Source organism: Delphinus delphis, chromosome 12 (genome assembly GCF_949987515.2).
Source record: "Delphinus delphis chromosome 12, mDelDel1.2, whole genome shotgun sequence".
NCBI lineage: Eukaryota > Metazoa > Chordata > Mammalia > Artiodactyla > Delphinidae > Delphinus > Delphinus delphis.
The window spans coordinates 63,574,947-63,599,625 of record NC_082694.2 but is presented as its reverse complement, the minus strand read 5'-3'; the positions used below and the strand labels follow the sequence as shown (position 1 = coordinate 63,599,625).

Genomic DNA, 24,679 nt, shown 5'->3' with positions numbered 1-24,679 from the left:
TTTTAAGGGTAAGGAAGACAAATAGACACTGCTTGAAATACATTGATTTTAGAATTAGAATTCCAGAGCTGAAAGAATTTTGCTAATTCCCTTATTTTGAGCTCTGGAGAAGTTAAGTGACTTCCCTAAGGTCACATGGATCACTAGCAGCAGAACCATGACTCATGTTTAGTTCTTCTTACTCCCAGTCGAGTGCTCCTCCCACCACAGTCACTCCAAGTCTTACAGTAGCCTCAGGTCTCTAAATCAGAGACTGTGGGAAGTACCCTCTCCTGTCCTTGGCTGGCACGCTGACCCAGAGCCTCTTCGTGCCTCGTGTTGTCTCCCGCTTTTTTTTTTTTTTTTTTTTTTTTGCGGTACGCGGGCCTCTCACTGTTGTGGCCTCTCCCGCTGTGGAGCACAGGCTCTGGACGCGCAGGCTCAGCGGCCATGGCTCACGGGCCCAGCCGCTCCGCGTCATGTGGGATCTTCCCGGACCAGGGCACGAACCCGTGTCCCCTGCATCGGCAGGCGGACTCTCAACCACTGCGCCAGCAGGGAAGACCCCCTGCTTCTTAAGTAAGCATTAGCAAGCAACGCCCTGACTTGCCCGCCTCATGGGACTCATGCTTGACTTTATCTTCTTCAGCAGTTTCTGCAGCTGTGCTAATAACGTGCCATAGCCAGAGATTTGGATGCTTCTTAAACCTTATCCTGTCTTGTCCTAGATCAGCGGCTTTTGTTCTGATCACACACAAAACTCCCAGGAGCAATGGCTTCCTCTCTTTCCCTGAAGTGACATACTCTTCACATTCTTCTTTTCCTACTTACTAGCTATGAGATCTTGCCAAATGACTTCACCTCTCTGTAGCTTAGTCTCCTCATCTGTAAAAATGAGAAAATTATTATTACCTATCTCATAAGGATATTGTGAGCATTAAATGAATTGCTACATGGGACTTCCCTGGTGGTGCAGTGGTTAAGAATCCGCCTGCCAATGCAGGGGACATGGGTTCGATCCCTGGTCCGGGAAGATTCCACATGCCATGGAGCAACTAAGCCCATGCGCCACAACTACTGACCCTGCACTCTGGAGCACGCGAGCCACAACTACTGAGCCCATGTGCCACAATTACTGAAGCCTGCACTCTAGAGCCCATGCTCTGCAACAAGGGAAGCCACCAGAATGAGAAGCCCGTGCACCGCAACGAAGAGTAGTCCCCGCCGCCACAACTAGAGAAAGACTGCGCGCAGCAATGAGGACCAAACACAGCCAAAAATATATAAATAAATTAATAAATTAATTAATTAAAAAAAGACTTGCTACACATAGCTTAAAACTGTGCCTTTCACATAGCAAGAGTTCATTAAATGTTAGCTATCATTGTTATTTTTGTTATTACTATTACCAAGGGCTCTGTGAGGAAACGATTTCTCATCGCTACAAAGTTTCCCAGATGTGGGACCTTGCAAATTATTTAACTTCCTGCATCATCACACTCACCTTTTATAAAAGGGAAGCAAACTGGATTATCGTTAAGATCCTTATAGCTCTGACAGATGTGATTGGCCTACCCACCCACTTTCCTTTTCCGTACTGACACCTCCCCATCCCTTTTCCAGTCATCCTAGGCACCTGAGGCCTCGCTTCCAGTTAGTTGTCTTAATAATCCTTCCTGTCTCCAAGGCAAAGTGTTGCCCTGTCCCAAGAGACATTTGCATTTTAATAATGTTTTCTGGAGGACCAAATAACTTTTAAGGCTCAAAGGAATCACTCTCCACTGATGGAATTTCCTTGTCAGAAAGAGAGTAAGGAGCAACTTTCCCAAAGCCTTGAATCCCTTCACATCAGTAGCTACTCTCCTAGGGCCATGATGCCCACACTCAGAGCATTGTTCTGCTATAACACATTGTGAACAACACTCCCATCAATGCCAGTAGCCCACCAGCCCTCTTTCTTTCAAAATTATTTTATTAGGTAGATATCAGCCACTTAGCCTAACCACTCAAAGTGTAGAAATGGAGCTTCTCCAACTTGAGCTAAGCCCGTTTAATTCATCAGCACTGTATGTTCCTGATGCCCCTGGTTCCCATATGCAAGTGCTGCAGGAGGCCTGGGAAAGAATGTGGGAAGTTCCCTTCTTCACAGAGATTACAGTGTGGCAGAGGTTTGTGAAGACACCACCACCAGGATGATGCCCCTGAACCGCCTGGGCAAACACTCCCTTGTTAAACTGTAGGCCCTCACATCTCTCCTGAGACTCTCGTCACTTCCTACATCCTACTCCTTACTTGCTTGGCAGAATCTGAGCCTTTTCTGCATCTCCCACAGCCCCAGCACAGGCCAAACACGCAGCAAATGCAGAGAATAAATACACAAACAAATGCAAAATCTTTTCCTCTTCTGTATTCTTTCAAGGTAGAAATGCTTCTCAGAAGAGAATCAAGCAAAATCCAAATGCTTTAGTGGGATGCATTGCTTGGGTCGCTTAATTTACCCTAGGGGGCGCCAAGAGCAGCTAGTGTGATTTTAAAAAAAAGCAGAGGGAGCCAGGGGCTATCAAAGGCAGAGTGACAGAGTCTCCCTGTGAGTTTTGCTGAGAGCACATTATGCCAAAGTCCAATAAATGCACCAACGTCAGTTTCCCATCCCAGCTCCCGTTTGGCTCCCAGAAAGAAAAGGGAAGCAAAACTCCTGTTATTGCCCCAGCTGCGGTGGGCTGGGAGAGGGTCCTTCTATCTGACAGGAAGGGTGTCAGGAGCAGCTACATCCTGTTTGTGCTCTACCAGGCATCACGTTTCCCAGGGCTTCCTTCTCTGTGGCCTTGTTTTCTTTCCAGATTTCTCTCCAGATTCCCTGACATTACTTTGTCTTTTGTTACAGCTCTGGGGCATAATCAAGCAAGGATACAAATGCAAAGGTAAATGTTACTTTGTTAAAATTTTTATTTTATTTTATTTTTTAAATTAATTTGTATTGGAGTATAGTTGCTTTACAATGTTGTGTTAGTTTCTGCTGTACAGAAATGTGAATCAGTTATACATATACATATATCCCCTCTTTTTTAGATTCCCTTCCCATTTAGGTCACCACAGAGCATTGAGTAGAGTTCCCTGTGCTATACAGTAGGTTCTCATTAGTTATCTATTTTATACATAGTAGTGTATATATGTCGATCCCAATCTCCCATTGTTAAAATTTTTAAATGTGACTTTTGGGTCAGGAATCATATTTGTCTGAGGGAAACTTTTTTTTTTTTTGCCGTATGCGGGTCTCTCACTGCTGTGGCCCCTCCCACCGTGGAGCACAGGCCCTGGACGTGCAGGCCCAGTGGCCACAGCTCATGGGCCCAGCCGCTCCACAGCATGTGGGATCCTCCCGGACCGGGGCACGAACCCGTGTCCCCTGCATCGGCAGGCGGACTCTCAACCACTGCGCCACCAGGGAAGCCCTCTGAGGGAAACTTTAAAGCTCTTGGCATCACAGAGAAATTGGGGCTTTGGGGCTACTGGCAACTGAAGAGTTAACGGTCCAGTAAAGGACTCCCTGAAGTTTTGGAGATCCCAGGCTGGAATTTTACCGCTTGTTACAAAGAGCAAGGAAACCACACTTATTATCCCACACACATCTAACCCCTATCTCTAAGATGTCTTGCCCATCATCAGCACACATTTAAGGTGGGAATTCTGAGGAGGGCAAGCCTAATGGAAATACTGTATATAAGAACTTTGTCCTTCAAGGGAAAAAAAACCCCATGCTCATTTCTGTAATACATATGCGTTTCTTTCTACTCTCACATAGCTATTCCTTTCTCTACTAAATCACAGATGATGATGAGAAAAGAGGAGATACATTTGCCCCTTTCAATGAGTTTGTTCATATACTTCCCCCATTTAATTGAAATTTATAGCAATTGAATAAATATATATTTGATAAATGCAATAGGAATGTTTGGCTACTTGTAGATATATGATTATTACACATTATTGGTGTTCAGAAAACTGCTGGATATTTTATGCAGACTGTTTATACTGGTTCTTTTAAGAATCTGATAATGCTCTTGAAAAATATAATAAAGCCACAAAATGAAATATCTTAATCACAGAATGCCTTCAGATTAATAATGTTCCCTTGTGATGCCTTTTTTCTCTAGCTGTCTTTCAGTATTTGGCCCTCATTTTACATGGACAGGGAACTTCCTTGAACCTCTATGGGAGCCACCTTTTAGTGCTCAAAAAACAAACAAAAAAACCCTTCCCTTTTGTTCTCTGAATCAGTTGACTTAGTCTAACTTGAATTTTTACTTTCAAGCGGCAGAGATACTGGTTTCTGCCCCTTATCCCCTAGACACACACAGACACAGACAAACACACACACACAATTTTGTGAAGATGAAAATCAATTAAACCCTAGGATCTCTGTTCAGATGGTATTTCTCTTAAAGACATATAGAGTGAAAAGTCTAATTAAAATAGACCAGACATGTCATTGCAATTTGATCTTTCCCTGATGTTATTAAAAAACCATTTGAGGGCTTCCCTGGTGGCGCAGTGGTTGAGAGTCTGCCTGCCGATGCAGGGGACGTGGGTTCGTGCCCCGGTCCGGGAAGATCCCACATGCCGCAGAGCGGCTGGGCCCATGAGCCACGGCCGCTGAGCCTGCACGTCCGGAGCCTGTGCTCCGCAACGGGAAAGACCACGGCAGTGAGAGGCCCATGTACCGCAAAAAAAAAAAAAAAAAAAAACCATTTGAAACAAGACCATTTAGGGGAAAACGGGTATTGGAAATAATGAGAAAATTCCTCTTTGATGGTGAAAGAAATATACCCTATAAAATGATCATATCTGTTCAGTGATTTCAGAGAAATGTAGGACCCTCATCGTATGAAGTAATTGTGTTGCTATCTTCCAAAGTGGCCAAAATTTTGTACCCCAAGTAGCAATTAATATCTACTTTCTTAACTAAAGCATCTAATGGGAAGGCCACAGAATCTGCTGCATGCCATTTCCAAGCCATAGTCAAATCTGAGACATGTTTATTGAGCATATGCTCACCTTGTCTTCTGCTTCTATGCCAAGAAAGGAAGCAAAAGATATAATCACTTGCTCTGGAAAAGGTTTTGGGAAATGAAGAAGAATAGAAAATGCAGACAAATACTGAATGGAGGGACAGCTTGCTGTAAATATTTAGAGGCAACTGTAGGTCCTGGGAGAGACTAGATGCTGAGGCTTCTCACCCTCATTCTGGCTCAGGGAGCCTCTTTGTGGGGAATCCATCTTGGTCTGGAGAAGAACCCCAGTTCCATGTAATTTGCATTTAGTTTTGGGCAAAGGCAACTCCCCATTCAGGCTGCCCCTGCTTGTTGCTCCCCAGCACTTCAGTGAACTGTGTAGAAGAAGCAGCTGAACAAATACAAGAGAGAACTTTAGGAACCCCAGGAAGGGAAGAGAGTCCCACTGGCCCTTTTACTAGACCTAGACACACCCTGTGGACCTGAGATTAAACACAGAAACAAGGGTGGGGGAGGGGAGGCGTGAGAGCCCAAACGCCAACCTGGAAGCCTGATCAGCACCTGACATGTGGTTCACACTAATCACCTGTGATACTTTTGGTTGTGTCAGACTGTGGAGCCAACTGTCATAAACAGTGCAAAGACCTCCTGGTTCTGGCCTGCCGGAGATTTGCCCGGGCGCCCTCCTTAGGCAGCGGTCATGGGTCACTGCCTGGAAGTCCTTCGTTGCCTCCAGGTAATGTCCTCAACTTTCTTTCCTACTGCAATTTCTCTCTGCTCACCTTCCATGCCTGCACTTTGGTTGGGTTCTGGATCTAAAGCTAGTCAGAGCCATTATAAACATAAAGGTCTTCAGGGTAAGCAGCAGTGGCTAAAGACCCTTGAACCCTACATGCTCCTTTTGGCTTTTGGGTCTCAATAACATGCAGTTCACCTGAGGTCAATTTCATTTCACCTCTGGTCTGTTCCTCTAGGACCTTACCCGTAAGACTCCTGTTGTTTGCACCCACTTTGACGGTTTGCTGTGAAGCAGTCAGATGTATGATTAATCACAATAATCACAGTAATCTTTCCCCTTCCAGTGCAGGATGAGGTTTTCGAGTTCCCTGGCGTCGCAGCTGGACACCGAGACCTGGACAGCAGAGCCATCACACTGGTCACAGGCTCCTCTCGCAAGATCTCCGTGCGGCTGCAGCGGGCCACCACCAGCCAGGCCACCCAGACCGAGCCTGTGTGGTCAGAGGCTGGCTGGGGGGACTCAGGGTCCCACACCTTCCCCAAAATGAAGTCCAAGTTCCATGACAAAGCAGCAAAGGACAAAGGCTTTGCCAAGTGGGAAAATGAGAAGCCCAGGGTGCAGGCTGGTGTGGATGTTGTTGACCGAGGCACTGCGTTCGAACCAGACCAGGATGAAGCTGACATGGTTGAGACCAGACAGGACGGTGAGGTCAGTGCTGGTCAAACCACAAATAAAATCAGAAGAGGGAGGCTGAAAGCAGCTGAGATGAGTGTTATAGTGAGTCCACAAGGCAGCCTGGTAGTTTTGAAAGCAGAATGGTTGGGAATCAAGACATATCACTTTTAGTCTTGTCTTTGGCTAGTTATGTGACTCTGGACAAATGGTCTCTTCTCCTTGGACATCAGTTTTATGATGTATAAAACTGAACCGAATGGGTTCTAAAACTCAGTGAAGGTTTCTGTGTCTGTATACTGACATGATGTCCAGGGACCCTTGACTGTTGCTTGTATCCAATATAACAGTACGCTATACCCATCAGCTTAGTTTTCCAAGCTAGAATCAGGGTCCAAACTCAGAGGAGGCAGTGAAAGCAAAAGACATGTAGATAGAGAAGGAGAGCTGGAAACTCTTGCCCCTACTTAAAAAATAATTAAAAAAAGGCTTTTGACAGCATCATGGAGGAGAGGGTGGTGAATATCAGAGACATGGGGACCTCAGCGTTCTATGTGTCAGGCTTTGCCTCCACACAAAAAGTATGTTCAAATCATCCAAAGCAAATTGGGAAACATATGGAATTTGTTAGAACAAGCTGAAAATATAAATTGATTCAAGATGGACTTAGATAAATTTATTAGTCAACAGTCCATAGTGTATTAAGAAAAAGGATTTGGGGAAATTGGTGTCACATTCCTAACCTAAAAGTAATGTCATGGAGGGAAGCCATTGCCTCCCTACTGAATCATTTTCATAAACAGAATATTAGGTTAGGTAGAGACCCTACTGGATCAAGTCAGTGCTCTTTTTTCTCATGACTGGTCCTCCACATTCCACCTGTCCTCAGGAGATCTAAGCGCACAATCTCCATAGTTTCCTATGATGAGAAAATCGCCAATGACCTTTAACCAAAATTCCTCTAGTTCCTTCCTCATCGAAGACAATTAGTAAGGATGCCACACATGGTCTTCAGTAGTATGAAGTTTATCGTAAGTTCCTTCTGAGCCATTGTTTCCTTTCTTTTAACACCAACTTTTTTTTTTTTTTGTGGTACACGGGCCTCTCACTGTTGTGGCCTCTCCCGTTACGGAGCACAGGCTCTGGACGCGCAGGCTCAGCAGCCATGGCTCATGGGCCCAGCCACTCCGCGGCATGTGGGATCTTCCCGGACGGGGTCACGAACCCGTGTCCCCTGCATTGGCAGGTGGACTCTCAACCACTGCGCCACCAGGGAAGCCCTAACACCAACTTTTAAAACAGCTTTATTGAGATATAATTTATGTACTATAAAATTTTCCCATTTAAAGTGTATAATTCAATGTTTTTTAGTATATTCACTGAGTTGCACAACCACCACTACAATCTAATTTCAGAACATTTACATCATGTGTTGCGTGGACTACATGGTCTTTTATTTCCCTCTATGAATCTTGAGTATACAAGGCACTGATCATTTGAGATGTTCCCTTGAAATTATCTGATAAACTGCTTTCTAGGAGTAGTCTTATTTTTTTAAATGAGATGCAGCCATACAACAGGTTCTGATTCGTATTGCAGGAAGGCTGACTTCAGGCTGAGGACACTGAAGGCAACTGTGTTGGCATTTGGAAGGAGCAAGATGAGATGCTCTGAAGAACACTCCAAAACTCAGGAAGTTATCTGAAAAGATATCTGGACATTTACTGCCTTTTGACACTGTGGGATCTCCCTGATTGAACTATGGGACAGAGGACTTACCCTATGAACTATTTATTTCCTCCTTCCCTGCTCCTAGTGAGGTGCCACAAAGACTGTGTTATGTAGTTGGTAGTTTTCTCTCCTATCTTTCTCTAGAGCCATTTATATACGGGTGAAATGAAAGCTTTTGTGCATGTACTTGATATTCATTCTCTAAACTCAGACTTTGCTTTTTCTGTGAGAATGTTATTTCAGTATTTTTATAAACTTTTGAGGGGGGTGTTTAACGAGGAGTCGATTTAGGGGTCTTTTTGTGGGCTTTTTGGACGGGACCAGGACTTACTTTTTTGAGGGACAAGGAAGCTCTTCCAGACTTGGAAGGCAGTGGTTCTTCTAATGATGATCTGCTGCAAGGAGAAGCTGTTTACATTGTTCTTACCATACAGTTGCTATTATAATGTGTAACAAGTCACACTTCTATAATCATATAAGTCTTGCCAATTCTGTATCACTAGGTAGCTACGACACAGTCATGAAAACTATCCTAATATTTATCATTGCCATGGGGGGAAATTAACTAAATACATGTCCCATCTCACTAGGTTTAGCCATCTTTCATAAGACTGCTATTAAGAAGTATGAATAACAATTAAAAAAATCAATTCAAGTTTTTGGGAATAAAATTCAGGAGAAAAACAAACCATCCCTCAAACCCCTTACTGAAATACAATTTTTAAAATTCAACCAGCAATTTTTAAAACCTCAAAATAGTTTTGAGAATTTTGTTTGTTATAAAAGAAAACTTTCTGGTTGTGAAAGAGAGCTCTCATGCTCTTCCTCAGAAATTGCCATCATGATTAAGAAGAGTCATAGAAAGCAAATCATCACAAACCACCTTTGATTAACATTTCATTTAAACTTTTAAAGTATCAATATTTTGAATATCTTCCTTTGACCCAACATTACTAGACGTGGGTCTGTTTCTTACATGATGAGAGAAGAAAGAACTTGGTTGAAGACGTTCAAAAATAGAGATGGGTTTGAGCCTATGGCTGAGGAGAATGACCTGCTACCAAGTGCCCAGTCAGAAACTGGACCCACAGAGGCGCATTGGTCTGCATTTGGTAGTTTAAGTATATATAATCCACATAAGACTGAATTTGTTTCTTTTGGGGCAGTCGCTTCAATAAAAAAATGCCTTTCTTCTCATTTTCCATTAGGTAAATGAAGACAGTTCTGTTCAACAAACACTTGAGTACCTGCTCTGGGCAGGTCCTGTGTTAGATGCACAAAGAGGAACAACTCTTCGTCTCTGCCCTTGGGAGCTGAGAGCCCATGGGCATTTAAGGCAAGATGACCCCTTAAAATAGAGTTTTAAATTAGGTAGAACTGACTTAATCATGCCAAACAGATTCAGAGATCAATTTGCAGAGATATTGCAAGTTAAATGAAGTTATTAGGTGAGGGAGTTGTGATTAAGCTCAAAAATGTAAGAACTCACCATTTGCGAGCACCTCAGGAAGCAAATAGCCATCCCCAGTGTTGGTTCCATGTATATATACCCTCTATTCCTATTCATAAACGCAATGAAATACATGTTAACAAAATTAAAAAGAGAAAACGGCAATTTAAGTACAAGAAGCCCTTCTTGTGTGTGTGTTTTTTTTGTTAATGAATGTTAAGACTATTCTTTTTCTTCTCAAAGCAGTTATTTCACTTGCCACTTAGTTTGGGTTATTTTTGATTTTTCACATATGAGAAGAGTTTTATAGGATCAGCCTTCCTGTTACAACGATACTAAATGAACCTCGAGTAAAAACAAACCAAAAAAATAATAAAACTAACATATTATGTGTATATATGTACGTAAACTATTTTTGTATATGTGTGTATATATGTGTTTATATGTATACACAGGCATGCAAACACACACACATACACACACATACTACTATTATTACTTTGCTGAAGAGGAATTCGAGTCCATAATAAAGCTGCTTTATAATTTTGATTATATCATTTACTCATAACCAATGGTGGCTCTGATGTTTCCAATATGTCAATTTTCCCATAATCAATAAAATAAGTAAATTAGGCAAACCCATGGTGGAGCAAAAAGAACTATGATGGTTGGTTCCTCCAGACCTTCCTTTTGTAGGTTTGATGATCACTGTCAAAGCAAAAACAAAACCAAAATCTTAACAGTGAATATTGGGAGTTCCCCGGTGCTCTAGTGGTTAGGATTCTGGGCTTTCACTGCTGTGGCCCGGGTTCAATCCATGGTCAGGGAACTGAGATCCCACAAGCTGAATGGCACAGCAAAAAAAAAAAAAAAAAATTAATAATATTAGATACCAAGAGAGGAAATGTTAGATACTGCAACTGGGTCTTCATTGAAGGATGTGCTAATTGTATTGATGCTTTTTGAGATCTGCCTAAATCAGAGAGTGATCCTAACCGGTATTTGAACATTTTATGTTGAGTGGTGTTTCCTGAAGCAATAATGTCCCCAGATTTCCATGGTAAAACAGCCTCTCCAAAAGACAGAGAGGTTTGCTGTTTAACAATGAAGGCAGGACTCCTACAGAAGGAAGTACCAAACTGTTATTGATGGCAAGAAGCTTAAGCATTCCTAAGATAAACACCTTGATTTTTGACTGAGGAGGTAAATTCAGTCAAATGAGATTCCCACAGCATATCTTTGGCATGCAATCCACAGCCAGATTTAAATCCCATCCATGCTAGTTGTAGTCATGAGATCCTGGGCAAGTCATATACATCTATTTGAGCCTCAATTTTCACATTTGAGAAGGAGAGATTTTACAACCTTCTTCATAGAGTTGTTGTAAGGATCAAGTCTAATAGTACATGTAGAAGTACTGTGTAAAGACCTTATAAATTAATATTATTTTACAGTTAAACAAGGTTCTTCTCTACAATTGTCTTCAGACTACATGTTTACATGGTTGTGTTCTTTGGAGGCTCTAAATCCAACATTTAACTAAATTTTGTGTCAAAGAATTAAAAAAAAAATATTCACAGGGGTTTTTCTTACGCCTGGCACTGTGTGTGTATAGGGTCAGTTCTGCTCTGTTTTCTAACATTAGCTATTCTCACTCTGTTTGAAAATAGGTAGACAAGATTAAGAAACCAAATGGGTAAAATGTAAATAAGCTTAGAGAAAAATAGGTCAAAGTATAAATGTGCTTAAGAGGCTGACTCTTGGAAGAATTTATTTTACTACAGGGAGACGAGGAAAATAAAAATTAACTTTTCATATAAAAAGGACTCCATTTATTTGACAACTAGAATGTATTTTATAGCGATTGAAGGTGGTAATGATAGGAAACTACTTGGAATTTAAGGCTCATTCAGGAAATATCTTCCTCCATGCTTCATCCAAAACTTGCTTGCTGAAGTTTAGAGAGTACTCAGACCTCAAACAACAATATTTATTCTCTTTTTAAAATGTTAATGGCAAGCACGTTGGAATTCACATCTATTTAAGTGACTTGCAGTTTATACATAATAGCATAAGGAAAGCATCACATGGGGCATTCTATAAGGCAGTTGACCTGAATGCTTCAAAAATAAAATGTCTTAAAAAAAAAGGAAAAAGGATGAAAGGAGCAGTTATGGATCAAACAAAACACAACAACAGAATGCAGTGTTGTAAACCTTGATTGGATTCTGAACCAAAGAATAAATAAAGCAGACATTTTTGGAGGGCAACTGTGGAAATTTAAATGTGAACTACATATTAAATGACATGGAATGAATGTTAATTCACTCCAGTATGATAATGATTTTATGGTTATGTAGGAGAATGTCTTTATTTTTAGGAGATAGCTGGTGAAGTAGTTAGGGCTATTACAAGTTAATCACTAAAGGGATGTTCCCTATCAGCTTAAATTATACATCACGGCCCATCTCTGGGAAACCTGCCTCCCAGGTAATGAGCCTTAAGCTAAAATACCTTTGTTTAGCTCACAGGAAACATCCTGACCAGGCCCACCTGTGAATGACTGCAGGCAGGAAGAAGTTAACACACCCCTTCCGGAGGCTGACCAGAACCAGGAAATGTTTGACTTTACTCCCGCCCCTTTTAGTATAAAAGAAGCCTGAATTCTAACTCAGGCAAGATGGTTCTTTGGGACACGGGTCTACCATCTTCTCGGTCTGCTGGCTTTCTGAATAAAGTCGCTATTCCTTGCCCCAGCAAGTCTCTTGATTTATTGGCCTGTCGTGCAGTGATCAGTATGAGCTTGGACTTGGTAACAAATTTTGGTGCAGTCAGCCAGGAGCCTTGCTGCTCGTGGCTAGCCAGCCCTGGTTGGGGAATTTTCAGTTAAGGCCCTAGCAGCTGCAGGGGTCACTTGCCCTGAAGATCCTCCTTTCAGATTTCCCCAAAGTGGCACTGGTTGCCCCAACACTTGGCAGTTGGAGCAAGGAATCAACACTTGGGAGCTGATGGGCTCCAGACAGCAGGTAGGTCACTCTGGTGAGTACAGTTGGCACTTTCTTTCCTCCCTGGGACTTTTTCTCTGGAATAAGCCAATTTATTTTGTATTTGAGCGGGGTACCCTGTTGATGAGAGAGAAGGGTTGTTGGACTTTTACCCAATTTGTGAACTGGTTCATTTGTTTCTTTGGATGATAGCATTTGTGTGTATAGTTTGTGTTTTGCTTGTCTTGAATTTCTGTCTTTAAAAATGGGGAACGTTTCAACTATCCCTAAAGAAAATCCTGTGTGGCACATTTTGGATAAGTGATCTGATTGTAGCTATGAACCCATGGGTGAGAGGAAGATGATATTTTTTGTAAAAATGTGTAGCCATTGTACCTGTCAGGAGTTTAGGCAGGGTTATCCTGCGGCCCTGTGCACCATGTACTGCTACTCTTGCTGTGTTAATTACACAATTTATGGTCTCCTGTGTTGTCGGTGTATGTAAAACCCCAAGACCAAACTTGAGGGTTTATTTAGGATTTTCTGTTTGTCCTTTGGATTTTTCATTTTATTTTGTTTGGTACTGTTTCTCTATTTACAGCCAAATCAATTCTGTGATATTTAAAACTTTTTTTTTTAACATCTTTATTGAAGTATAATTGCTTTACAATGGTGTGTTAGTTTCTGCTTTATAACAAAGTGAATCAGTTATACATATACATATGTTCCCATATCTCTTCCCTCTTGCATCTCCCTCCCTCCCACCCTCCCTATCCCACCCCTCTAGGTGGTCACAAACCACCAAGCTGATCTCCCTGTGCTATGCGGCTGCTTCCCACTAGCTATCTATTTTACGTTTGGTAGTGTATATATGTCCATGCCACTCTCTCACTTTGTCACAGCTTACCCTTCCCCCTCCCCATATCCACAAGTCCATTCTCTAGTAGATCTGTGTCTTTATTCCTGTCTTACCCCTAGGTACTTCATGACCTTTTTTTTTTTTTCTTAGATCCCATATATATGTGTTAGCATACGGTATTTGTTTCTCTCTTTCTGACTTACTTCACTCTGTATAACAGACTCTAGGTCCATCCACCTCACTACAAACAACTCAATTTCATTTCCTTTTATGGCTCAGTAATATTCCATTGTATATATGTGCCACATCTTCTTTATCCATTCACCTGTCGATGGACACTTAGGTTGGTTCCATGTCCTGGCTATTGTAAATAGAGCTGCAATGAACATTGTGGTGCATGACTCTTTTTGAATTATGGTTTTCTCAGGGTATATGCCCAGTAGTGGGATTGCTGGGTCATATAGTAGTTCTATTTGTAGTTTTTTAAGGAACCTCCATACTGTTCTCCATAGTGGCTGTATCAATTTACATTCCCACCAACAGTGCAAGAGGGTTCCCTTTCCTCCACACCCTCTCCAGCATTTATTGTTTCTAGATTTTTTGGTGATGGCCATTCTGAATGGTGTGAGATGATATCTCATTGTAGTTTTGATTTGCATTTCTCTAATGATTAATGATGTTGAGCATTCTTTCATGTATTTGTTGGCAATCTGTATATCTTCTTTGGAGAAATGTCCATTTAGGTCTTCTGCCCATTTTTGGAATGGGCTGTTTGCTTTTTTGTTATTGAGCTGCACGAGCTGCTTGTAAATTTTGGAGATTAATCCTTTGTCAGTTGCTTCATTTGCAAATATTTTCACCCATTCTGAGGGTTGTCAAATGGAGGAAAGAATCAGGAAAAAAACCCAAAAAACCCTGTCTGTTCTTGTCCAAGAGTAGGACATTCCCAGGGAGAAGAGAAAGTTTCCACTTGACTCCTAAAATCACCAAAAGCTACAAATAGAAGTGTCTTTTCCATAAATACTAGTAAAAATGGTTTAGCCATCTAGACAGGTGATCCTGATTTCTCCCATCTGCCAGAAACCCAATTTGAATCCAATCTCTTTTGTAACTGATGGGTTTTACATTGTTATACCTGATTCATGGCTGAAATTTTGGAATGGGAACTATGAGGTTCCTGTGTTTGTATGTGTGTTATAGATGCATGGCACTGCCAAAATTAATTTGTAAAAGAGCTCTATTTAATTAGCTTAAAGGAAATTAAGCACTTATATAAATACTCAAACATAAAAGACTGGCCAGAATGAATTTTGGGTTCATGTGATCTAGGAAATATTCAGTATTGAATTAATATCTGGTATTAAAGTTAGCTTAAGCTTGCTTGTTTGATTAATACAGACATGTCTTTAGAGTCATCAATTTACGTATAATACGTTTATGGTACCTAGGTCTACTAGAAATAAAATAAGACCTTATTATTCCTGTTACAAAGTTTGTCAGCAAGAAAGATAACAATATGACAAAGCTTTTAAGTAAATAGAGGTAAATGAGGTAAGAGTTTTAGATAAACTCTATAGGAATAATTATGTTTTGGGAATGTCTAACTAAAATAGTCTCTCCAGATTTTCATAACTTGAAACTAAACTAAGTTAAATGAAGAGAATTCATTGACTATCTGGGTCATTTCAAATAGGATAAAATATTAGAACATTAATTGCTGGGCAGTCTAAGTTTACCTAACTTTGCCTTCTTAGGAGAGGAAGACTAAAGCATACGTTTGTCAATCAGGAAATGCTAGTATGACAAACAGATATGGATATTCATTGTTTTTTTTTTTTTGCGGTATGTGGGCCTCTCACTGTTGTGGCCTCTCCCATTGCGGAGCACAGGCTCCGGACGCGCAGGCTCAGCGGCCATGGCTCACAGGCCCAGCCGCTCCGCTGCATGTGGGATTTTCCCGGACCGGGGCACGAACCCGTGTCCCCTGCATCGGCAGGCAGACTCTCAACCACTGAGCCACCAGGGAAGCCCTCACTGTATTATTTTTAAGGCTTTTCTGAAGGTTTGTAGTTTTTAAAAGTTGTGGGGAAAAAAAAAAAATTGCTGCTTCTCTTACTGGAATTCATCAAAACAGCAACCATGAAAATAAAAACAAACAGACAAAAAAGCCAAGCTCCATTTGCAGAGAAACTAGAAGAGATCTGAAATACTAGGCCCAACAGAGGAAAGATAAAAGCATCAGAGATTGATCAGAGAGGCTTGCAGGAGAACATGGAGAGAAGTTGCTCTAGTGGAGAGGGATTTAGCAGCTGCAATATAAAGAAACAAAGAAACAGCAGGCAGCGACAAATACCCCTCTCAGCACAGAGGGGCACAGTCTGAAGTGCAAATCCTCAATCCATTGTTTAAAACCAAAGGAGTGGATACCAGCAGGTGGTGGTAGCTTCCTGGATCTGGTCTGGTTCTGAGAAGCAGTAGGGAAGGAACACACAGATGGAATATTGGCAAGAAGTGATCTGTCTCTAAGATAGCAAACTGCTAGAGAGTCCTTCTGATGAAAAAAAAAAAAAAAATCCCACAGTTGCCAATCCCTGCCAATTAGCCTTTGGTAAACAAAGTTACATGTAAAACCTAGGATCATAAGACAAATTTCACCTGGCCTGGATATTATCCTGGCTTCCTTCCTACAGGAACTTCCTACAAATTTTGGATAAGAACTCAAAATTAAAATGGTTAAGACAAAACAAAAAACCCAGAACATACTAGAGGGAAAAAAAGGATAGTTAAATGTGAGACCTCTCACCAGAAAAACAAACAAATATCGCTGTTACAAAGCTAAGAACTAAAGCCACTTAATGAATTCCTGATCCCAGAAACCATGATAATAATAAACTTATTTTTTTATATCTTTATTGGAGTATAATTGCTTTACAATGGTGTGTTAGTTTCTGCTGTACAACAAAGTGAATCAGCTATATGTATACATATATCCCCATATCCCCACCCTCTTTAGCCTCCCTCCCACCCTCCCTATCCCACTCCTCTAGGTGGTCACAAAGCACCGAACTGATCTCCCTGTGCTATGCAACAGCTTCCCACTAGCCATCCATTTTACATTTGGTAGTGTATATATGTCAGTGAATGCTTATTGTTTTAAGCTACTAAGTTTTAGGGTGTTTTATTACACAAAATACCCTACTTGGTGATTAAACCATAACGTTTGGATTATCTTCTCTACTGCACAGAAATAATTTGCACCTCTATTAGATAAAAATAATTTGCATCTTAACAAATTTTCTTCAAGTTAGCATCTGGGCCCTACTCCATAATAAATAGTATATCAAACAAAGTTACATTCTCCTAGAAGAGTTTTTCAACCTCTGCACTACTGACATTTTGGTGTGTATAATTTATTGTTGGAAAGGGGTGGGGGCTGTCCTGTGCATTGTAGGGTATGCCACTAGATGCCAGTAGTACTCCGTCTCCCCTCTGAAGTTGTGACAATCAAAAATGTCTCCAGATATTTCCAAATGTCCTCTTTGGGACAAAATTGCTCTTGTCTGAGAACCACTGCTCATGCATCAGAATCATGTGGAGGTATTGCTCAAGCACAGATTGCAGGACCCCATCCACAGAGTTTCTGTCAGGGTGGGGAGGGCCTGAGAACTTGCATTTCCAATGAGTTCCCAGGCAGTGCTGAGTGCTGATGCTATTAGCTGAGTACTGCATTTGAGAATTGCTGCTCTAGGAAGTCAGCTAACTCCTAAGCCACTCTTTAGACACTGCTCTAGAATGACATCCAAAGGAGAGTGCAGCCATCTTTTGCCTTATTTCCAGGTTCTGGATGACTTTTCTTAGTAATTCTTTCTAAAGAAATATAAGGTGAATGCAATTCTACATAGTTATAAAGGTAAACACTGGAAAAATCTCTAAATCTTTCTAAATATCAGAATAAATACAAAAACCAAAACAAAGAGATTCTCTATGACTTGTTATAAAAGTAAAAAACAGAACCTAAAATAAGACAGAACTAAGTTCAAACATATCTGTCATATAAATATAAATGGGCTAAACTCAACGATTTTTTAAGAAGATTCTCAGACTGATAACAAAGAAAAATTCAATTCTATTATGTGTACATGAGACTTCTCATGAGTGATTCAGATGGTTAAAAAAAAATAGGCAAAGATATAATGGGCAAATGCAACGAGAAAACACTAGTCATAAATATAATATCATACAAAATTAAATTTAAGGCAAAAGGCACAAAAAGAGACAAAGACAGGCTGATTTTTAATGCTAAAGGATACAATTCACAATGAAAATTTAATAATTGAGTATTTTTGCTCCAAATTACAGAGCATCAACATTTATAGAACAGGAACTAAAGGCAATTCAAGGAGAAATACACAGAAATATATTAATGGCATAAGACATTTATTTTCACCTTACTCAGCACATGATATACCAAGCACCAAGTACACAAAAAATAGTTGCTAGACCTATGCCATCTAGTACAGTAGCCACTGACCACATGTGGTTATTGAGCACTTGAAATGTGGTAAGTCCAAATTGTGGTGTGCTATATGTATAAAACGTGTCAGATTTCAAAGACAGTGCACAACAAACAAGCTAAAATATGTCATTAAGAAATTTTGTACATTGATTATATGTTGCAATGATAACATTTTGATATAATGAGTTAAAATTATTTTTAATAATATATTTTATTTACCATTTTTTTCACTTTCTTAACATAGCTACCATAAAATTGTAAATTGTGTATGTGACTTGTGTTATATCTCACATGGACAGTGCTGCTCCAGAAGAACTAAAAAATCAACAAGGTAAATCTAAATAATTGAAACAGCTAATACATATATAGTGGTTATTTCATTTTAGACACTGTTCTAAATGCTTTGCATATATTAATCCATTTAATCCTTACAACAACCCTTAGAGGTACATGTTATCATTATAGCCATTTTACAATGCGGAAACTGAGGCATAGAGAAGTTAAGTAATTTGCCTAAGATTCCAGTAATGAATCTGGGATTTTGATCCTGTTAGTCTGCCTTCAGAGTCTGTACTCTAAACCATGATGTTAAAAATTGATATATATACAGGGAGGAGCTTCAGGATGGCGGAAGAGTAAGATGCAGAGATCACCTTCCTCCCCACAGATACATCGGAAATACATCTACATGTGGAACAATTCCTACAGAACACCTACTGAACGCTGGCAGAAGACCTCAGATCTCCCAAAAGGCAAGAAACCCCCACGTACCTGGTAGGGCAAAAGAAAAAAGAATAAACAGAGACAAAAGGATAGGGACAGGACCTGCACCAGAGAGAGGGAGCTGTGAAGGAGGAAAGGTTTCCACACACTAGGAAGCCCCTTCATGAGCGGAGACTGCGGGTGGCGGAGGGGGAAAGCTTCGGAGCCACGGAGGAGAGCGCAGCAACAGGGGTGCGGAGGGCAAAGTGGAGAGATTCCCGCACAGAGGATCAGTGCCGACCACTACTCACCAGCCCGAGAAGCTTGTCTGCTCACCCACCGGGGCAGGCGGGGGCTGGGAGCTGAGGCTCGGGCTTCGGAGTTCAGATTGCAGACAGAAGACTGGGGTTGGCGGCGTGAACATAGCCTGAAGGGTCTAGTGCACCACAGCTAGCCGGGAGAGAGTCTGGGAAAAAGTCTGGAGCTGCTGAAGAGTCAAGAGACTTTTTCTTGCTTCTTTGTTTCCTGGTGCGCAAGAGGAGGGGATTAAGAGCGCTGCTTAAAAGAGCTCCAGAGACGGGTGCGAGCTGCAGCTATCAGCGCGGACCCCAGAGACAGGCATGGGACGCTACGGCTGCTGCTGCCACCACCAAGAAGCCTGTGTGCGAGCACAGGTCACACTATCCACACCTCTCGTCCTGGGAGCCTGTGCAGCCCGCCACTGCCAGGGTCCCGTGATCCATGGACAGCTTCCCCGGGGGGAACACATGGCGCACCTCAGGCTGTTGCAACGTCACGCCAGCCTCTGCAGCCCGCAGGCTCACCCCGCACTCTGTACTCCTCCCTCCCCCCGGCCTGAGTGAGCCAGAGCCCCCGAATCAGTTGCTCCTTTAACCCCGTCCTGTCTGAGTGAAGAACAGACGCCCTCAGGCAACAAACACACAGGTGGGTCCAAATCCAAAGCTGAACCCCAGGAGCTGTGCGAACAAAGAAGAGAAATGGAAATTGCTCCCAGCAGCCTCAGAAGCAGCAGATTAAATCTCCACAATCAACTTGATGTACCCTGCATCTGTGGAATACGTGAATTGACAACAAATCATCCCAAATTGAGTAGGTGGACTTTGTGAGCAACGATATATATATATTTTTCCCTTTTTCTCTTTTTGTGAGTGTGTATGTGAATGCTTCTGTGTGTGATTTTCTCTGTACAGTTTTGCTTTTACTATTTGTCCTAGGGTTCTGTCTGTCACTTCTTTGTTTTTTTTTTTAACTTTAAAAACTTTTTTCTTAATAATTATTTTTAATTTTAATTATTTTATTTTATTTTACATTATTTTATCTTCTTTCTTTCTTTCTTTCCTTTCTCCCTTTTATTCTGCGCCGTGTGGATGACAGGCTCTTGGTGCTCCAGCCAGGCGTCAGGGCTGTGCCACTGAAGTGGGACAGCCAAGTTCAGCACACTGGTCCACAAGAGACCTCCCAGCTCCACATAATATCAAACAGTGAAAATCTCCCAGAGATCTCCATCGCAATGCCAAGACCCGGCTCCACTCAATGACCAGCAAGCTACAGTGCTGGACACCCTATGCCAAACAACTAGCAAGACAGGAACACAACCCTATCCATTGGCAGAGAGGGTGCCTAAAATCATAATAAGGCCACAGACACCCCAAAACACACCACCAGACATGGACCTGCCCACCAGAAAGACAAGATCCAGCCTCATCCACCAGAACACAGGTGCTAGTCCCCTCCACCAGGAAGCCTACCCAACCCAGTGAACCACAGGGGGCAGTCACCAAAAACAATGGGAACGATGAACCTGCAGCCTGTGAAAAGGAGACCCCAAACACAGTAAGTTAAGAAAAATAAGAAGACAGAAACACACAACAGATGAAGGAGCAAGGTAAAAACCCACCAGACCTAACAAATGAAGAGGAAATAGGCAGTCTACCTGAAAAAGAATTCAGAAAAATAATGATAGTAAAGATGATCCAAAATCTTGGAAATAGAATGGAGAAAATACAAGAAACGTTTAACAAGGACCTAGAAGAACTAAAGAGCAAACAAACAGTGATGAACAACACAATAAATGAAATTAAAAATTCTCTAGAAGGGATCAATAGCAGAATAACTGAGGCAGAAGAATGGATAAGTGACCTGAAAGACAAAACAGTGGAAATAACTACTGCAGAGCAGAATAAAGAAAAAAGAATGAAAAGAATTGAGAACAGTCTCAGAGACCTCTGGAGCAACATTAAACACACCAACATCTGAATTATAGGGGTCCCAGAAGAAGAAGAGAAAAAGAAAGGGTCTGAGAAAATATTTGAAGAGATTATAGTTGAAAACTCCCCTAATATGGAAAAGGAAATAGTTAAGTCCAGGAAGCACAAAGAGTCCCATACAGGATAAATCCAAGGAGAAACATGTCAAGACACATATTAATCAAACTATCAAAAATTAAATACAAAGAAAAAATATTAAAAGCAGCAAGGGAAAAACAACAAATAACACACAAGGGAATCCCCATAAGGTTAACAGCTGATCTTTCAGCAGAAACTCTGCAAGCCAGAAAGGACTGGCAGGACATGTTTAAAGTGATGAAGGAGAAAAACCTACAAGCAGGATTACTCTACCCAGCAAGGTTCTCGTTTAGATTTGACAGATAAATTAAAACCTTTACAGACAAGGAAAAGTGAAGAGAATTCAGCAGCACCAAACCAGCTTTACAGCAAATGCTAAAGGAACCTCTCTAGTCAGGAAACACAAGAGAAGGAAAAGACCCACAATAACAAACCCAAAACAATTAAGAAAATGGTAATAGGAACATACATATCGATAATTACCTTAAATGTAAATGGATTAAATGCTCCAACCAAAAGACATAGACTGGCTGAATGGATACAAAAATAAGACCCCTATATATGCTGTCTACAAGAGACCCACTTCAGACCTAGGGACACAAAAAGACTGAAAGTGAGGGGATGGAAAAAGATATTCCATGCAAATGGAAATCAAAAGAAAGCTGCAGTAGCAATTCCCATATCAGACAAAATAGACATTAAAACAAAGACTATTACAAGAGAAAAAGAAGGACACTCCATAATGATCAAGGGATCAATCCAAGAAGAAGATATAACAATTGTAAATATTTAGGCACCCAACATAGGAGCACCTCAATACATAAGGAAAATACTAACAGCCATAAAAGGAAAAATCGACAGGAACACAATCATAGTAGGGGACTTTAACACCCCACTTTCACCAATGGACAGATCATCCAAAATGAAAATAAATAAGGAAACACAAGCTTTAAATGATACATTAAACAAGATGGACTTAATTGATATTTATAAGGCATTCCATCCAAAAACAACAGAATACACATTGTTCTCAAGTGCTCATGGAATATTCTCCAGGATAGATCATATCTTGGGTCACAAATCAAGCCTTGGTAAATTTAAGAACAATGAAATCGAATCAAGTATCTTTTCCAACCACAATGCTATGAGACTAGATATCACTTACAGGGAAAAAATCTGTAAAAAATACAAACACATGGAGGCTAAACAATACACTACTTAACAACCAAGAGATCACTGAATAAATCAAAGAGGAAATCAAAAAATACCTAGAAACAAATGACAATTCAAACACAATGACTCAAAACCTATGGGATGCAGCCAAAGCAGTTCTAAGAGGGAAGTTTATAGCAGCACGATCCTACCTTAAGAAACAAAGAGCAACTCAAATAAACAACCTAACCTTACACCTAAAGCAATTAGAGAAAGAAGAACAAAAACCCCAAAGTTAGCAGAAGGAAAGAAATCATAAAGTTCAGATCAGAAATACATGAAAAACAAATGAAGGAAATGATACCAAAGATCAATAAAACTAAAAGCTGGTACTTTGAGAAAATAAACAAAATTGATAAACCATTAGCCAGACTCATCAAGAAAAAAAGGGAGAAGACTAAAATCAATAGAATTAGAATGAAAAAGGGGAAGTAACAACTGACACTGCAGAAATACAAAGGATCATGAGAGATTACTACAAGCAACTATATGCCAGTAAAATGGACAGCCTGGAAGAAATGGACAAATTCTTAGAAATGCACAACCTGCAGAGACTAAACCAGGAAGAAATAGAAAATATGAACAGACAAATCACAAGCACTGAAATTGAAACTGTGATTAAAAATCTTCCAACAAACAAAAGCCCAGGACCAGATGGCTTCACAGGCGAATTCTATCAAACATTTAGAGAAGGGCTAACACCTATCCTTCTTAAACTCTTCCAAAATATAGCAGAGGGAGGAACACTCACAAACTCATTCTACGAGGCCACCATCACCCTGATACCAAGACCAGACAAAGATAACACAAAGAAAGAAAACTACAGGCCAATATCACTGATGAATATAGATGCAAAATCCTCAACAAAATACTAGCAAACAGAATCCAACAGCACATTAAAAGGATCATACACCATGATCAAGTAGGGTTTATCCCAGGAAGGCAAGTATTCTTCAATATATGCAAATCAGTCAACGTGATACACCATATTAACAAATTGAAGGAGAAAAACAATATGATCATCTCAATAGATGCAGAGAAAGCTTTTCACAAAATTCAACACCGATTTATGATAAAACCCTCCAGAAAGTAGGCATAGAGGGAACTTTCCTCAACATAAAAAAGGTCATATATGACAAACCCACAGCCAACATCATCCTCAATGCTGAAAAACCGAAACCATTTTCACTAAGATCAGGAACAAGACAAGGTTGCCCACTCTCACCACTATTATTCAACATAATTTTGGAACTTTTAGCCACAGCAATCAGAGAAGAAAAAGAAATAAAAGGAATCCAAATTGGAAAAGAAGAAGTAAAGCTGTCACTGTTTGCAAATGACATGATACTATACATAGAGAATCCTAAAGATGCTACCAGAAATCTGCTACAGCTAATCAATGGATTTGGTAAAGTAGCAGGATACAAAATTAATGCACAGAAATCTCTTGCATTCCTATACACTAATAATGAAAAATCTGAAAGTGAAATTAAGAAAACACTCCCATTACCACTGCAACAAAAAGAATAAAATATCTAGGAATAAACCTACCTAAGGAGACAAAAGACCTGTATGCAGAAAATTATAAGACACTGATGAAAGAAATTAAAGATGATACAAATAGATGGAGAGATATACCATGTTCTTGGATTGGAAGAATCAACATGTGAAAATGACTCTACTACCCAAAGCAATCTACAGATTCAATGCAATCCCTTTCAAACTACCACTGGCATTTTTCACAGAACTAGAAGAAAAAATGTCACAATTTGTATGGGAACACAAAAGACCCCGAATAGCCAAAGCAATTTTGAGAACGAAAAACGGAGCTGGAGGAATCAGGCTCCCAGACTTCAGACTATACTACAAAGCTACAGTACTCAAGACAGTATGGTACTGGCACAAAAACAGAAATATAGATCAATGGAACAGGATAGAAAGCCCAGAGATAAACCCACGCACATATGGTCACCTTAGCTTTGATAAAGGAGGCAAGAATATACAGTGGAGAAAAGCCACCCTCTTCAATAAGTGGTTCTGGGAAAACTGGACAGCTACATGTAGAAGAATGAAATTAGAACACTCCCCAACACCATACACAAAAATAAACTCAAAATGTATTAAAGACCTAAATGTAAGGCCAGACACTATCAAACTCTTAAAGGAAAACATAGGCAGAGGACTCTATGACATAAATCACAGCAAGATCTTTTTGACTCAGCTCCTAGAGAAATGGAAATAAAAACAAAAATAAACAAATGGAACCTAATGAAAGTTAAAAGCTTTTGCACAGCAAAGGAAACCATAAACAAGACGAAAAGACAACATTCAGGGGCTTCCCTGGTGGCGCAGTGGTTGAGAGTCTGCCTGCCGATGCAGGGGACATGGGTTCATGCCCCGGTTCAGGAAGATCCCACATGCTGCGGAGCGGCTAGGCCTGTGAGCCATGGCCGCTGA

The 24,679-nt window shown here is 40.7% G+C and overlaps 1 protein-coding gene across 1 annotated transcript in view; it reads left to right on the top strand.

Moving 5' to 3' along the window:
• Positions 1-10,027, top strand: part of RASGRP3 (RAS guanyl releasing protein 3) — a 104,240-nt gene extending 94,213 nt beyond the window's left edge. Inside the window, exons 15-18 of the mRNA XM_060026839.1 lie at positions 2,864-2,900; positions 5,602-5,727; positions 6,074-6,438; positions 8,002-10,027. Coding sequence (XP_059882822.1) covers positions 2,864-2,900; positions 5,602-5,727; positions 6,074-6,438; positions 8,002-8,010 — 537 coding nt within the window. The 3' untranslated portion in view covers positions 8,011-10,027. The remainder of the gene's footprint in view (positions 1-2,863; positions 2,901-5,601; positions 5,728-6,073; positions 6,439-8,001) is intronic.
• The last annotated feature ends 14,652 nt before the right edge of the window (positions 10,028-24,679 follow it).